Source organism: Pseudophryne corroboree, chromosome 2 (assembly GCF_028390025.1).
Source record: "Pseudophryne corroboree isolate aPseCor3 chromosome 2, aPseCor3.hap2, whole genome shotgun sequence".
Classification (NCBI taxonomy): domain Eukaryota; kingdom Metazoa; phylum Chordata; class Amphibia; order Anura; family Myobatrachidae; genus Pseudophryne; species Pseudophryne corroboree.
The window spans coordinates 269,199,754-269,213,488 of record NC_086445.1 but is presented as its reverse complement, the minus strand read 5'-3'; the positions used below and the strand labels follow the sequence as shown (position 1 = coordinate 269,213,488).

The 13,735-nt window shown below is 47.8% G+C and overlaps 1 protein-coding gene across 1 annotated transcript; it reads right to left on the bottom strand.

Moving 5' to 3' along the window:
- Positions 1-12,368: 12,368 nt before the first annotated feature.
- Positions 12,369-13,247, bottom strand: LOC134991572 (paraneoplastic antigen Ma1 homolog). Its single transcript, XM_063950744.1, has one exon. It carries the CDS (start codon positions 13,245-13,247, stop codon positions 12,369-12,371), a length of 879 nt encoding a protein of 292 aa, XP_063806814.1.
- Positions 13,248-13,735: the final 488 nt, after the last annotated feature.

The window sequence follows — 13,735 nt, the reverse complement described above, 5'->3', positions numbered from 1 at the left end:
GTGCAAGCTATGCCCCTAATGCCAGTGTCCCCACAGTGCCAGATATGCCCCAGTGCCAGATATACATGTCCCCACACAGTGCCAGCTTTGCCCCCAGTGCCAGATATACGTGTCCCCCCAGTGCCAGCTCTGCCCCCAATGTCAGTGTTCCCAGTGTCAGATATGCCCCCCTGTGCCAGATATATATGTCCCCACAGTGCAAGCTATGCCCCTATTGCCAGTGTCCCCACCGTGCCAGATATGACCCCAGTGCCAGATATATATGTCCCCACAGTGCCAGCTATGCCCCCAATGCCAGTGTCCCCACAGTGCCAGATATGATCCCCAGTGCCAAGTATACAGGTCCCCACAGTGCCAGCTATGCCCCCAATGCCAGTGTCCCCACAGTGCCAGATATGACCCCCAGTGCCAGGTATACAGGTCCCCACAGTGTCAGCTATGCCCCCAATGCCAGTGTCCCCACAGTGCCAGATATGACCCCCAGTGCCAGGTATACAGGTCCCCACAGTGCCAGCTATGCCCCCAATGCCAGTGTCCCCACAGTGCCAGATATGACCCCCAGTGCCAGGTATACAGGTCCCCACAGTGCCAGCTATGCCCCCAATGCCAGTGTCCCCACAGTGCCAGATATGACCCCCAGTGCCAGGTATACAGGTCCCCACAGTGCCAGCTATGCCCCCAATGCCAGTGTCCCCACAGTGCCAGATATGACCCCCAGTGCCAGGTATACAGGTCCCCACAGTGCCAGCTATGCCCCCAATGCCAGTGTCCCCACAGTGCCAGATATGACCCCCAGTGCCAGGTATACAGGTCCCCACAGTGCCAGCTATGCCCCCAATGCCAGTGTCCCCACAGTGCCAGATATGACCCCCAGTGCCAGGTATACAGGTCCCCACAGTGTCAGCTATGCCCCCAATGCCAGTGTCCCCACAGTGCCAGATATGACCCCCAGTGCCAGGTATACAGGTCCCCACAGTGCCAGCTATGCCCCCAATGCCAGTGTCCCCACAGTGCCAGATATGACCCCCAGTGCCAGGTATACAGGTCCCCACAGTGCCAGCTATGCCCCCAATGCCAGTGTCCCCACAGTGCCAGATATGACCCCCAGTGCCAGGTATACAGGTCCCCACAGTGCCAGCAATGCCCCCAGTGCCACATATAGATGACCCTCCCCCCCATCCCTTGTGCTGCTCACCGCGCTGCTGCTGCTGTCTGTGAGGGGAGGAGAGTGCAGCGTGCGCCTCTCCTGCCCCTCACTCTCCGGCGGCTGTGTCCCTCTTCAATTATGCACCGGTCCATGAGCCAATCAAAGCTCGTGGACCGGCAGCCTTAGCTGCCGGTCCGCGAGCTCTGATTGGCTCACGAACCGGCGCTGAATTGAAGCGCGCCGCCGCCGGAGAGTGAGGGGCAGGGGAGGCGCACGCTGCGATCCCCTCCCCTCACAGACAGCAGCAGCAGCGCGGTGAGCGGCACTGGGGACAGTGGAGGAGATGCGCCCCCTTGAGGCCAGGAGCCCGGCGGCAGCCGACTCCACTGCCTCCCAGAGTTCCGCCCCTGAGTACCACTGGATTTATACAGCAGTACCACTGGGCATATATGGCAGTATCACTGGTATTATATCACAGTACTACTGAAGTTATATGCCAGTACCACTGGATTTATACGCAGGATCACTGTAATTATACGGCTGGATAACTGTATTTATACAGCAGTACCGATGTACATATACGGCAGAATCAATGGACATATACAGCAGTATCACTGGACATATACGGCAGGATCACTGGAATTATACGGCAGGATCACTGAAATTATACGGCAGGATCACTGGATTTATACGACAGTACCGCTGGACATATATGGTAGTATCGATGGACATATACGGCAGGATCACTGGACATATACGCCAGTACCACTTGAATTATACGGCAGGATCACTGTATTTATACAGCAGTACTGATGTACATATACGGCAGAATCAATGGACATACACAGCAGGATCACTGGACATATACGGCAGGATCACTGGAATTATACGGCAGGATCACTGGATTTATACGACAGTACCGCTAGACATATATGGTAGTATCGATGGACATATACGGCAGGATCACTGGACATATACGCCAGTACCACTTGAATTATACGGCAGGATCACTGGATTTATATGGCAGTAACGCTGGACATACACGGCAGTATCAATGGACATATACGGCAGTATCACTGGACATATACGGCAGTAAGACTGGACTGGAATATGCCAGTACCACTGGAATTATACAGCAAGAACGCTGGAATTATATGGCAGGATCACTGGATTTATACGGCAGTACCGCTGGACATACACGGCAGTATCAATGGACATATACGGCAGTAACACTGGACATATACGGCAGTAAGACTGGACTGGAATATGCCAGTACCACTGGAATTATACAGCAGGAACGCTGGAATTATATGGCAGGATCACTGGATTTATACGGCAGTACCGCTGGACATATATGGCATAATCACTGGACATATACGGCTGAATCACTGGACTCGATTTATACGCCAGTACCACTGGAATTAAATGGCAGGATCACTGGACTTATACACCAGTACCACTGAAATTATAAGGCAGGATCACTGGAATTATACAGCAGGATCACTGGATTTATACGGCCGTACCACTGGACATATACGGCAGTATCAGTGGACTGGACTTTTACCACCAGGACCACTGGAATTATACGGCAGGATCACTGGATTTATATGCCAGTACCACTGGAATTATACGGCAGGATCACTGGATTTATACAGCAGTGCCGCTGGACATATATGGCAGTATCAATGGATATATATGGCAGGATCACCGGACATATACGGCAGTACTACTGAACATATACAGCAGCACAGGGACACAACCACTGGACTGATGCGGGACAACACAACACCACTGCAATGGACTGGGCTTATACAGCAGCACTGGAAATATGGAAGCAAAGGACACCACCACTGTGACTGGACTGATGCAGCACAACTCACCACCACTGGACTCATGGCCGGATAAAGGCTGGTGGGGGCCCCAGGCAACAAACGTGTGGGGGTCCCCACCAATAAAAATTGCGACCAAAGACACCCCTCCCACCGTGCGTGGGCGGGTACTTGCACACTCATATACATACATACATACATACATACATACACACACACACACACACACACACAATGACTCACACACATACTCACCCACATATGGAGCATCAGTTTTACAGCAGCGCACGCCGGCAGATCAGTCAGTGTCTCGCGGGGTAGGGAAGTGAAATTCTGCGAGACACTGACTGAGCCGCTGGCGTATGTTATTTAGTCACAAGTTAAGGGCCCCAACAGACTGCGTTTTAAATCGGAGCAGTCTCTGTCAGCAGCCGCCGAGGATCTCCGTGCATACTATGTCCTTGGCGACTGCTGATGGAGACTGCTCCGATTTATAAAACAGCCTATGGGGGCCCCTAATGTATGGGGGCCCCGGGACAACCGCCCTTGTCGCCCCTAGGATAATCTGGCTCTGACTGAATTGATGCAGCACAACACAGCACCACTGGACTGTACTTATACAGCAGCACTGGACATATGGCAGCAGAGGACACCACCACTGTGACTGGACTGATAAAGCACAAGACGCCACCACTAGACTGATGCAGCACAACACAGCACCACTGCACTGGACGTATACAGCAGCACTGGACATATGGCAGCAGAGTACACCACCACTGTGACTGGACTGATGCAGCACAAGACACCACCACTGGACTGATGCAGCACAACACAGCACCACTGGACTGGACTTCTACAGCAGCACTGGACATATGGCAGCAGAGGACACAACCACTGTGACTGGACACATGCAGCACAAGACACTACCACTGAGAACACAGGACGGAGACACGTCCTCTCTCTACACTCTCCAATGCCGGAGTGAAAATGGCGGGGAAGCGCGGCTCCTTCTATGGAATCCAAACCACACGAGCAGTGCCGTTTCTTGCGGCGGGGGGCGAGCCGTACAACCGCACGGGGCGCCCGCCACAGCACTTCTTGAGGACTTTCAATCCCCCCTCCCCTCTCCTCCCGAGTGCCCAGCTCGGGGGGCGGGGTTTTGCGGAATGACGCGATTGCGTCGTGACGTCACGACGCAATCGCGTCATTCCGCAAAACCCCGCCCCCCGAGCTGGGCACTCGGGAGGAGGGAGAAGGGGGAGCCAAGCCGGCCGGCAGCGGCACAGCTGAGACGAGGGAGAGGCGGCTGAAGAGCGGGAAGAACCGCTTCAAATGTAAGTCAGCCCCTCTTCCTCTCTCTCTCTCCCTCCCTCACCCCCACCACCACCACCTGCCGTACTGTGTAAAATGGGGACACCTGTCTGCCGGAATGTGTAAAATGGGGACTCTTGCCTGCCGGAATGTGTAAAATGGGGACTCTTGCCTGCCGGAATGTGTAAAATGGGGACGCAGTCTGCCGGAATGTGTAAAATGGGGGCACGTGCCTGCCGTACTGTGTAAAATGGGGACACGTGCCTGCCGGAATGTGTAAAATAGGGATGCAGTCTGCCGTAATGTGTAAAATGGGGGCACGTGCCTGCCGTACTGTGTAAAATGGGGGCACGTGCCTGCCGCAATGTGTAAAATGGGGACACTTTCCTGCCGCAATGTGTAAAATGGGGGCACGTGCCTGCCGCAATGTGTAAAATGGGGACACTTTTCTGCCGCAATGTGTAAAATGGGGGCACGTGCCTGCCACAATGTGTAAAATGGGGTCACTTGCCTGTTGTACTGTGTAAAATGGAGGCATGTGCCTGCCGCAATGTGTAAAATGGGACACTTTCCTGCCACAATGTGTAAAATGGGTGCACGTGCCTGCCACAATGTGTAAAATGGGGACACTTGCCTACCGTGCTGTGTAAAATGGGGTCGCATGGGGTCGCGTGCCTGCTGTAATGTGTAAAATGAGGACTTTTTTTTTTATCCTGTGGCGGCCGTGATGATGAGATCAGATGAGGCCACGCCCATTTCAACGAGGCCACGCCCATTTCAACGAGGCCACACACCCTTGCTGGGAGCGAGCGCGCCGAAGGCGCGCGCATGATTTTACTCTTTATATCTATGGTGGGGCGCATTTTTTTTTATGTGAATGGGGGGGGGGGCGCATTTTTAAATCTCGCACTGGGAGCCAAATTGACTAGAAACGTCCCTGCCCGCGAGAATCCAACAGCAGGATGATGACATTTTGCCTTGTTCTGGTTTCCGAGTCAGGCTGGAAAAGCTGAGCATGGCTCAGATCCGGGCTCGTGACGTGAAGTCCGGGAGGGTTCGGTTCTCTGAGAACCGAACCCGCTCATCTCTAGTTTTTTTTTGTGTAGCCGAAAAAAATGGCACTAATTGCATACCCCCATAGTCTCTTCATTTGTGATGGGTCTAGTAAGCCCCTCATTGGCTCACATAATTATTCACTATTAATATTAAACCCACATTAATTGCAGAAACTATCACAACTGGACCCATATTGTTTATTGCTTAATTTCATGTACAGTACACCATATACTAATGCATATTACATTCTTATTTATCTTGTGCATAATATTTATGCTCACTTGTTTAATGTTTTTACAGCTGAATGATTTTGCTTGACCTACAGTATATGTAACCCTATCTCTGTATCGGCGTGCCTCCACCCAAGCTTTTCCTGTTCCCACCCTGGTTTGCATGGAAAAACCGTCCCGTAATTGGGTTGTGGGTGTCCGTAGTTATAAATACAAATGCGTTACTAATAATGTTAATGATAGTATTGTACAGTTATGGTAGAATTAGAATTCTCACCTTGTTAAAATCCTAAGTCATTAGCTGTCGATGTTTTTTTTTTCTTTCTTCTAGATCATACAAGATACACCAGACCGATTATAACAGGTAAGTAACTTTATTTGTAACAGGAATTAAGAATCAATCCCTTTCCAGTGTTTAAGTGGCATACATATATCAGACACTTTCAAAAGTAATACTCAGTTAGGTCTATATGACAATAACACTGCATGCAACACAAAAAAAACACACAAAATCATAACCCATAGTCAGTATGACTAGGGACCCGGGGTTTTAACAGTTTACCGTATACCTTCTGCGCAGTTTACACATCTGTACTACTCTCAGTGATCACTGTTTAGTGGTTAGTTAGTAACTATTACCCCTGGGGTTTATCCCATTGAGTCTGTGGTTATCATATAGTGACATCCAACTATGGCCAGAGAGGGGGTATGTGATGTGCAATCTTCTTCCCTCTCTGGGTGATAATTTCCTTTCTAGAAGTTGTAAGGGTAGGCTTTGGCATTCGTTTGCTCTTGGCAATTCCAGTACTGTAGTAGTGACAGTATATTCTTAAATCAAATTTTGACTCTCAGCAGCCCTATTTAGAGGTACCTCTTTTAACCAATGTACCTGAGGCTGGAGTTTTGGGGTAATTACTAAGCTGCCTGTCCAGATCTGGATAAAGCACTGGGTTCTGGCAAAGTTCAGTTGAGGATAGGTAAAGTTTTGTTAGCTAAAAATGTAACCCTCAATTTGGAGAGAGATATGGTTATTATCACTATTAGCTCAGGAGTTGTTTCTGAAAATTGTTCCAATACTACCCCAATATTGTGCCAGTCCTTCAAGCCCTTCGTGTCGGCTGTATGTATTATATACTATTACTATTTATTTCTTGTCCGGATAACGAAGGATATCCCGGCTTCTTCCGGGTTGTTCGTAAAATCAAATGGGGAGTCTAACATCTGTGGGATAGGCAACACTGTATCCAATACTACTGGAGGGTTACAACTAAGTCTGAGTGATTCTGACTTCTATTGCCTCCTTCGTCTAATCACTGACGGTGCTGTGTGGCTTATCACCTAAATAGTTTCTGCCTTCAAAGCTCAAAACTTGAGTGACTTACTATCTTCTCTCCTACTATCAGCTATGCCTAGGCAATTATCCACTTTCACTACTCCAGCCCCACTTTCTCTATATCGGTTTATGGCAGTTCGGATGAAGGATACGCTGACAGATGCCCCCCTCTAGTCTGGGTTTCACTCAGCACGGCCCTGTTCAGCCCCCCAAGACTTGCCTTGTATTCAGCACTGCCACGCCTCTCTCTTTAGTAGCAGCCAGCCCTTCTCATCTGCGTCACTCCCAGCTGAGGCTGCCTCCCTGGCAGGTATCTGCACTTAGTCAGACACTCTCCATCTGATGCTGCACAGAGGGATCAGGGCGACGCACCAGCCGAGCATGGTCTCCGCCTAGGACCCTCTGCGTTGATCCTTGCCTCCGGCTGTGTCTCTCGCCGCTCATGCACTTCTGAGCTTGGCTACGGTATCGGTAACAAGGGCTGGGAACGGGATGTTCTCCACCGTCCGTCAGCACTGCTCACACACTTCTTCTCTCTCCCCGCTGTGCCGCGTCTCTCTCTGTCCTCCTCCGTCACACCTCCAACCGTCCCCCACTCGCGCGCTATCTCCCGAACCTTCCTTCATCTAGCGCGGGCCGCTGCCTCCAGCCTCTAGAACAACCTTCCTCCATCTAGCTCGAGCCCTGCACTCCCCCATCGTCTCTCCTTGACACACAACAATATAAGCAATGCTATACTATACAATATATATATATATATAGCAAGTGATCATTAGTTATTCTATATTTATAATTAATCACATTGTATTATTTCTTTACCTCATTACATGGCCCTTACTAGCCCCTTTTTCTTCAAAGGGCTACACTCTCCCCCTGGTGAGTCAGGATTGCCTAAATAATGGACTCACCACTCATAGATATGAAAATCATCAATGGAAATATATGGTTGTGTGTTTTCCCCCCAATACTAGCTAATTACCCATGGTTTCAAAGTAAGGCCATGGTAGGACCCCAATAGGGTGTACTACCAAAGGTATCTCTTTAGGAGTTCCCAGTTGTTCATAAGTCAATATTCGAGGAGGTCTACGATATCTTTGTGGCCTCGGAGCTGGTAATGCCACTGCATCGGTAGTTAAAGTATCTGTAACTTCATTTAGGCCACTTGACAATTCTATATCCCCTTCATTGGGCCATTCCTCTCATTCCTCTTCAGAATTTCTGTCCATCCTCCAATTCTCCAGGTATTCTGACTGCTCCTGGATTTCTCCAGAGGTTTCTTCCTCTTTTCCCACCTCAGGACTCGGTTCTTCCTTATAATAGCATCCCCTATAACACTCCTCCTCATTTATATCAAACTCTTCCTCAGAATTTAGTGTAAAGTTCTCTATGGATGGTGTCAGTTGTTGAGTATTGTAGGGTTGAACCAAATCCATATCCTCATCTTTACATCTAGTATCAAAGGCAATGGGCAACAGATGCTGCCTATGATAGGTTACCTGGGGCCCCTGTCCGTTTTCAGGGGCCAGTTGGTACACTGAAAGATTGGCAAGTTGGTTGACAATAATATAGGGTTGAGATCTCCACCGATTTGCCATTTTCTGTCTTCGCGGGGCTCCTAACAGTCGGATTAGCACTCTATCTCCTGGGAACAGTCGATTTTCTTTTACATGACTGTCGTACCTGTTTTTATTCTTTTCCCCAAGATGTTCAGCTGAGGTTTGAGCCATATGATAAGCTTCTCTTAACTGTTGTTGTAAGCGTTTTACATATTGATGATGTGAGGATACCTTAGGTGAATTGACTTGCGTCCCCAAACATACATCGATTGGTAATCTAGCCTCTCGGCCGAACATAAGGAAATAGGGAGTATACCCCATAGACTCATTCTGAGTACAATTGTAGGCATGAACCAAAGAAGAGACACACTGTTTCCATCGCCATTTCATCTTATCATTTAAGGTTCCCAACATATTTAATAGTGTACGATTAAACCGTTCAGGTTGCGGGTCGCCCTGAGGATGATATGGAGTTGTTCGCGATTTCTTTATTCCACAACACATACATAATTCTTGAATGAGACTACTTTCGAAACATCGACCTTGGTCGGAGTGTATCCGAGCGGGCAACCCATAATGTTGGAAAAATCTCTCCCATAGGGTCTTGGCGACAGTTACTGCCTTCTGATTCGGAGTCACATAGGCTTGCGCATATCTCGTGAAATGATCTGTGATTACAAGTACGTTCCCTTCCTGTCCTCCCGGCCCTTCCAATGAAAGAAAGTCAATACAAATTAACTCCATGGGCCCAGAGCTATGAATATTTACTAAAGGGGCAACTTTCATAGGTAAAGTCTTTCGAAGGATACACTTCCCACATGTCCTACAGTACTGGTCAATATCCCTACTCATAAAGGGCCAAAAGAATCGTTCTGATATCAGACCTTGAGTCTTCTCATATCCGAGATGGCCATGCCGGTCAAGCAGCTCCCTCATCACCAATGGTTGATATTTCCAGGGTAATACTATCTGCCACGTATCCCGACCATCTCTCCTTTGGCTGTGCCGGTAGATTATGCCTTTTCTGATGCTCAATCTTTTTGACTGTTGAAGAAGTACTCGGGATTTTGCGGACAGAGTCCTATAATTTATAGCATATTGAGGGTTTTCCAGCCATTGAAGGATAGGGAGTATATTGGGGTCGGCCCTCTGCTCCTGCGCCAATTGTTGGGTCTTAATAATTTCCAATCCGTCCATTTGAGAACTGGTTACCCTCTGGCACTGGGGGGGTATGGCATTATCTGAGGCCCCTATCAGACGGATAGCTGCCACATGTAGATCTCCAGTGCTACCAACCTGATGGCATAGTGCCCGGACGGCTGCAGCTGGGGGACTTCGATCCACTCATTGCTGTCCCCTTTTTCTGTTGGATGAGGCATTCTGGACAACGCATCTGCATCCTGGTTGGTGAGTCCTGGTCGATATTTGATGGTAAATTTGTAATTATTTAAAGTGGCCAGCCACCTATGACCAGTTGCATCTAGTTTTGCGGTGGACTGAACATAGGTCAAGGGATTATTGTCAGTCTGTACTAAAAATTCCACTCCATATAAATAGTCGTGAAACTTCTCCGTGACTGCCCATTTGAGAGCTAAAAACTCTAGTTTATGTACAGGATAATTTTTTTCGCTATGAGAGAGTCCACGACTTACATATGCGATAGGTCTTAGCTGCTTATCATGGAGTTGATATAGTACTCACCCAAGTCCCTCCAAGGAGGCATCTATGTGGACCTCATAGGGGAGTTCTGGATTTGCATATGCCAGCACCGGAGAGTTTGTTAGACTTTCTTTTAGTTGATGGAAAGCATCTTCACAGTTTCCATCCCATCTTACTCCAAAGGACTCTTTGGGCTTCAAATACTTCGTCCCATAGTTAATAGAAGAACCAGTCATTTTCCTCGTGGGTGGATAGCCTCGGGTCAGCTCAGTTAAGGGACGAGCGATCTTAGAATATTGCGGCACAAATTTTCTGTAATATCCGCAAAATCCCAGAAAGGATCTCAGATCTCGGAGGTTATCGGGTCGGGGCCAGTTCTTTACAGTCTCCGCCTTAGCGGAGCCACCCCTTGCCTACTGACTATGTGACCAAGATACTTTACCGATGACCGACAGAGTTGGCATTTTTCAAGAGATAGCTTTAATCCTCTGGCGATTAATCGATCCACTACTTTTAGCAGGCGCTGGTTGTGCTCTTCCAGGGTTCTTCCAAACACTATGATGTCATCCAGGTATACTAGCACTTCCCTGTAACACATATCCCCTATTGTTTTTTCCATGGTCCTCTGAAATGTAGCCGGGGCACCAGTTATCCCTTGCGGCATCTTGAGAAATTCAAAGAACCCGATAGGGCAAATGAAGGCAGTTTTAGTTCTATCATTTGCGCTCATCTGTATTTGATAATAACCACTCCTAAGATCTAATACAGAGAACCACCGACTACCCTGAAGACAATCAAGTGCTTCATCAACTTTCTGGACAGTATATTGGTCTGGCACGGTGCGGTTGTTAATGGTGCGATAGTCGATGCATAATCTGATTTCACCGTTCTTTTTACGAGCTACTACTATGGGAGACGCATATTGGCTCTCAGAGTCAGCGATCACATTATTTTCAAGCAGCCCCCGGAGATGCTTCCTTACGTCCTCGAAATCAGCTGGTGCCAGACGTCTAGATCTTTCTCGGAAAGGTGTGTCATTGGTTAATTTAATGTGATGTCCAGTAGCCGTACCTAAATCCCATTAACTCTTGGAGAATGCCGACTCTCTCTGGAGTAATTGTTCCATGAGAAGTTGTTTATTATCCTCGTCAATATCACTTCCAATAAAACAAGATTCTAATTCAAACTTTGAAAAGGGCCGTACTCCCTCATTGGATAAGATGACATCATTTTCTCCCGTCACCACCTTTCCTTCCACCCGTTGACTCCTGAATAGATGGTTGGAACCTATCGACTCTTGCTTCACACCTTCAATAATTTCCTGCTCTTGCTTCTCACACCATTGGATAAGGTTCTGGTACATATTTGTATTGGTGCCCACGATAACTGGCAATTTCCCATTGTCCCCAAGGGAATCAGGACATACCAAGGCTTCTAAGGGAACGGTTTTGTTAGGGGAACTCAATCCAGGGTCAAAAGTGATTTTGGTAACTACATACCCCAGATATGGGTAACGTTGTTCGCTCAATCCCCATATAGTGAGACCACTAAGGGGTTGAATGGGAACATCAGACAGATGGTGGTTGTACCAAGATTCGAATATTATGGACACTTGTGATCCGCTGTCTATCAAGATAGTACAATCGTGCCCGTTGATCATAGCCTTAGTTATAGGTGCATGTCCCATTAAACTATCGGGAACAGTGTGGGACCATTGGGCACTCCCCATAGCTCTAACTTGTATTATTGGGGAGTCTGTGCGGGGTTCACAGAACTCCCGTTGGAATTTCCCCCGTCAGATGCCCTTCTTCTCTCATTGCTGTTAATTCCCCTCCTCTCAGACCCCCTTAGGGGGCATTCGAATGACCGATGTCCAAACTGCCCACAACTATAGCACTCATAGGCATTCCTAAAGTCACTTCTCCTATCTCCTCTTCCTAAACCCAACAGCCTATTGGGGGCTCGTTGTTGACTAGTCTGCAGAGCTATAAGCTGGTCGATTTTCTTGTTCTGTTCTTCTATCATCCTCAATAATCTTTCATCCACAGGAGGGGGATCAGCAGTAGGTAATACAACTTTAACTTTTTTTATAGACTTTTCCCGGTTTTCCATTTGGACTTCTTCCAATTTGACCTCTCTGACTAATTCGTTCAATGTGGGTGATCGAGCTGGAGTCATAGTACAACAAGTTTTTGAGCTATCGGACTGTTGGTAAGAGACCCTTTCAATATTTGTCTTAATCGCCTCTCATCCTCCTTTGTCTGCAGTTTTATGTATTAACCGGTCAACTCTATAGATGAATTGGGTTAACGTCTCTCCGTAATTTTGATAAGTGCTGTTCAGCCTGGCCAACAGATCTCCGACATCTTCCAAGGTTCCAAAGGAAAAATCCAAATCCTCAATATATTCCCGTAAAGTGGCATTGGGGTTACTCCTCCGGGTCGCTTGGATCACCCTCATAGCATGCCCACGCAGACTCTCCACCACTCTCTGTTTTCTTATATGCTCCGGGCATTGCCATTCCTCAGAATGTTGGATGGCAGCCTCCCTCCACATATCGTACGTTTCTTCCCCTGCGGGTACAGGAGTAATTCCAGAGAATATCCTCAATCTACGATATCCTCCTTCGAAGTGCCATCTCTCCAGATGGCTAACCACTTTGTCCACTACAGCCTCCACCTGGGGTTCTGAGCTGGAACGCTGTTTAGGTGCAGCATCTGTTTCATCATGAATAATATAGGAACCTGCGGAATTAACACCAGGCAGATGTTCTCCTGCCCCTTGATCATCTCCTTGGGTGGCCTCTTCATCTTCTGATCTTTGTCCTTCCGGCCATAGTATCTGGATTTTCCTCCCTGATCCACGTTCTAATATGATCATACCGGGAAATAACGTCCTGTCCAACACTTCCTTACCACTGAGGAGCATGGCAGACACTTCTCCATTCTGCTCCCTCCATTTATCCACAATACAGGGATAACTTACCCCATATACTTGTCCCATGACTTTCAATACCTCTTCTTCCTTGATGGTGGAAAGATTCCCAACCAAACTCAGGCTGTAGTTAACATTCACTCCTTTCTCTTGGCACCAACGGGTGATATCTTCATCCGTAACCCTCTCCATTACGGCACTGGCTTCTTACCAGTAGTTAGTCAACAGAAGACGTTGGTATAATGGAATCTCAGCAGTGCCTCCAAAATGTAACCCTATCTCTGTATCGGCGTGCCTCCACCCAAGCTTTTCCTGTTCCCACCCTGGTTTGCATGGAAAAACCATCCCGTAATTGGGTTGTGGGTGTCCGTAGTTATAAATACAAATGCGTTACTAATAATGTTAATGATAGTATTGTACAGTTATGGTAGAATTAGAATTCTCACCTTGTTAACATCCTAAGACATTAGCTGTCGATGTTTTTTTTTTTCTTTCTTCTAGATCTCCAAGATACACCAGACCGATTATAACAGGTAAGTAACTTTATTTGTAACAGGAATTAAGAATCAATCCCTTTCCAGTGTTTAAGTGGCATACATATATCAGACACTTTCAAAAGTAATACTCAGTTAGGTCTATATGACAATAACACTGCATGCAACACAAAAAAAACACACAAA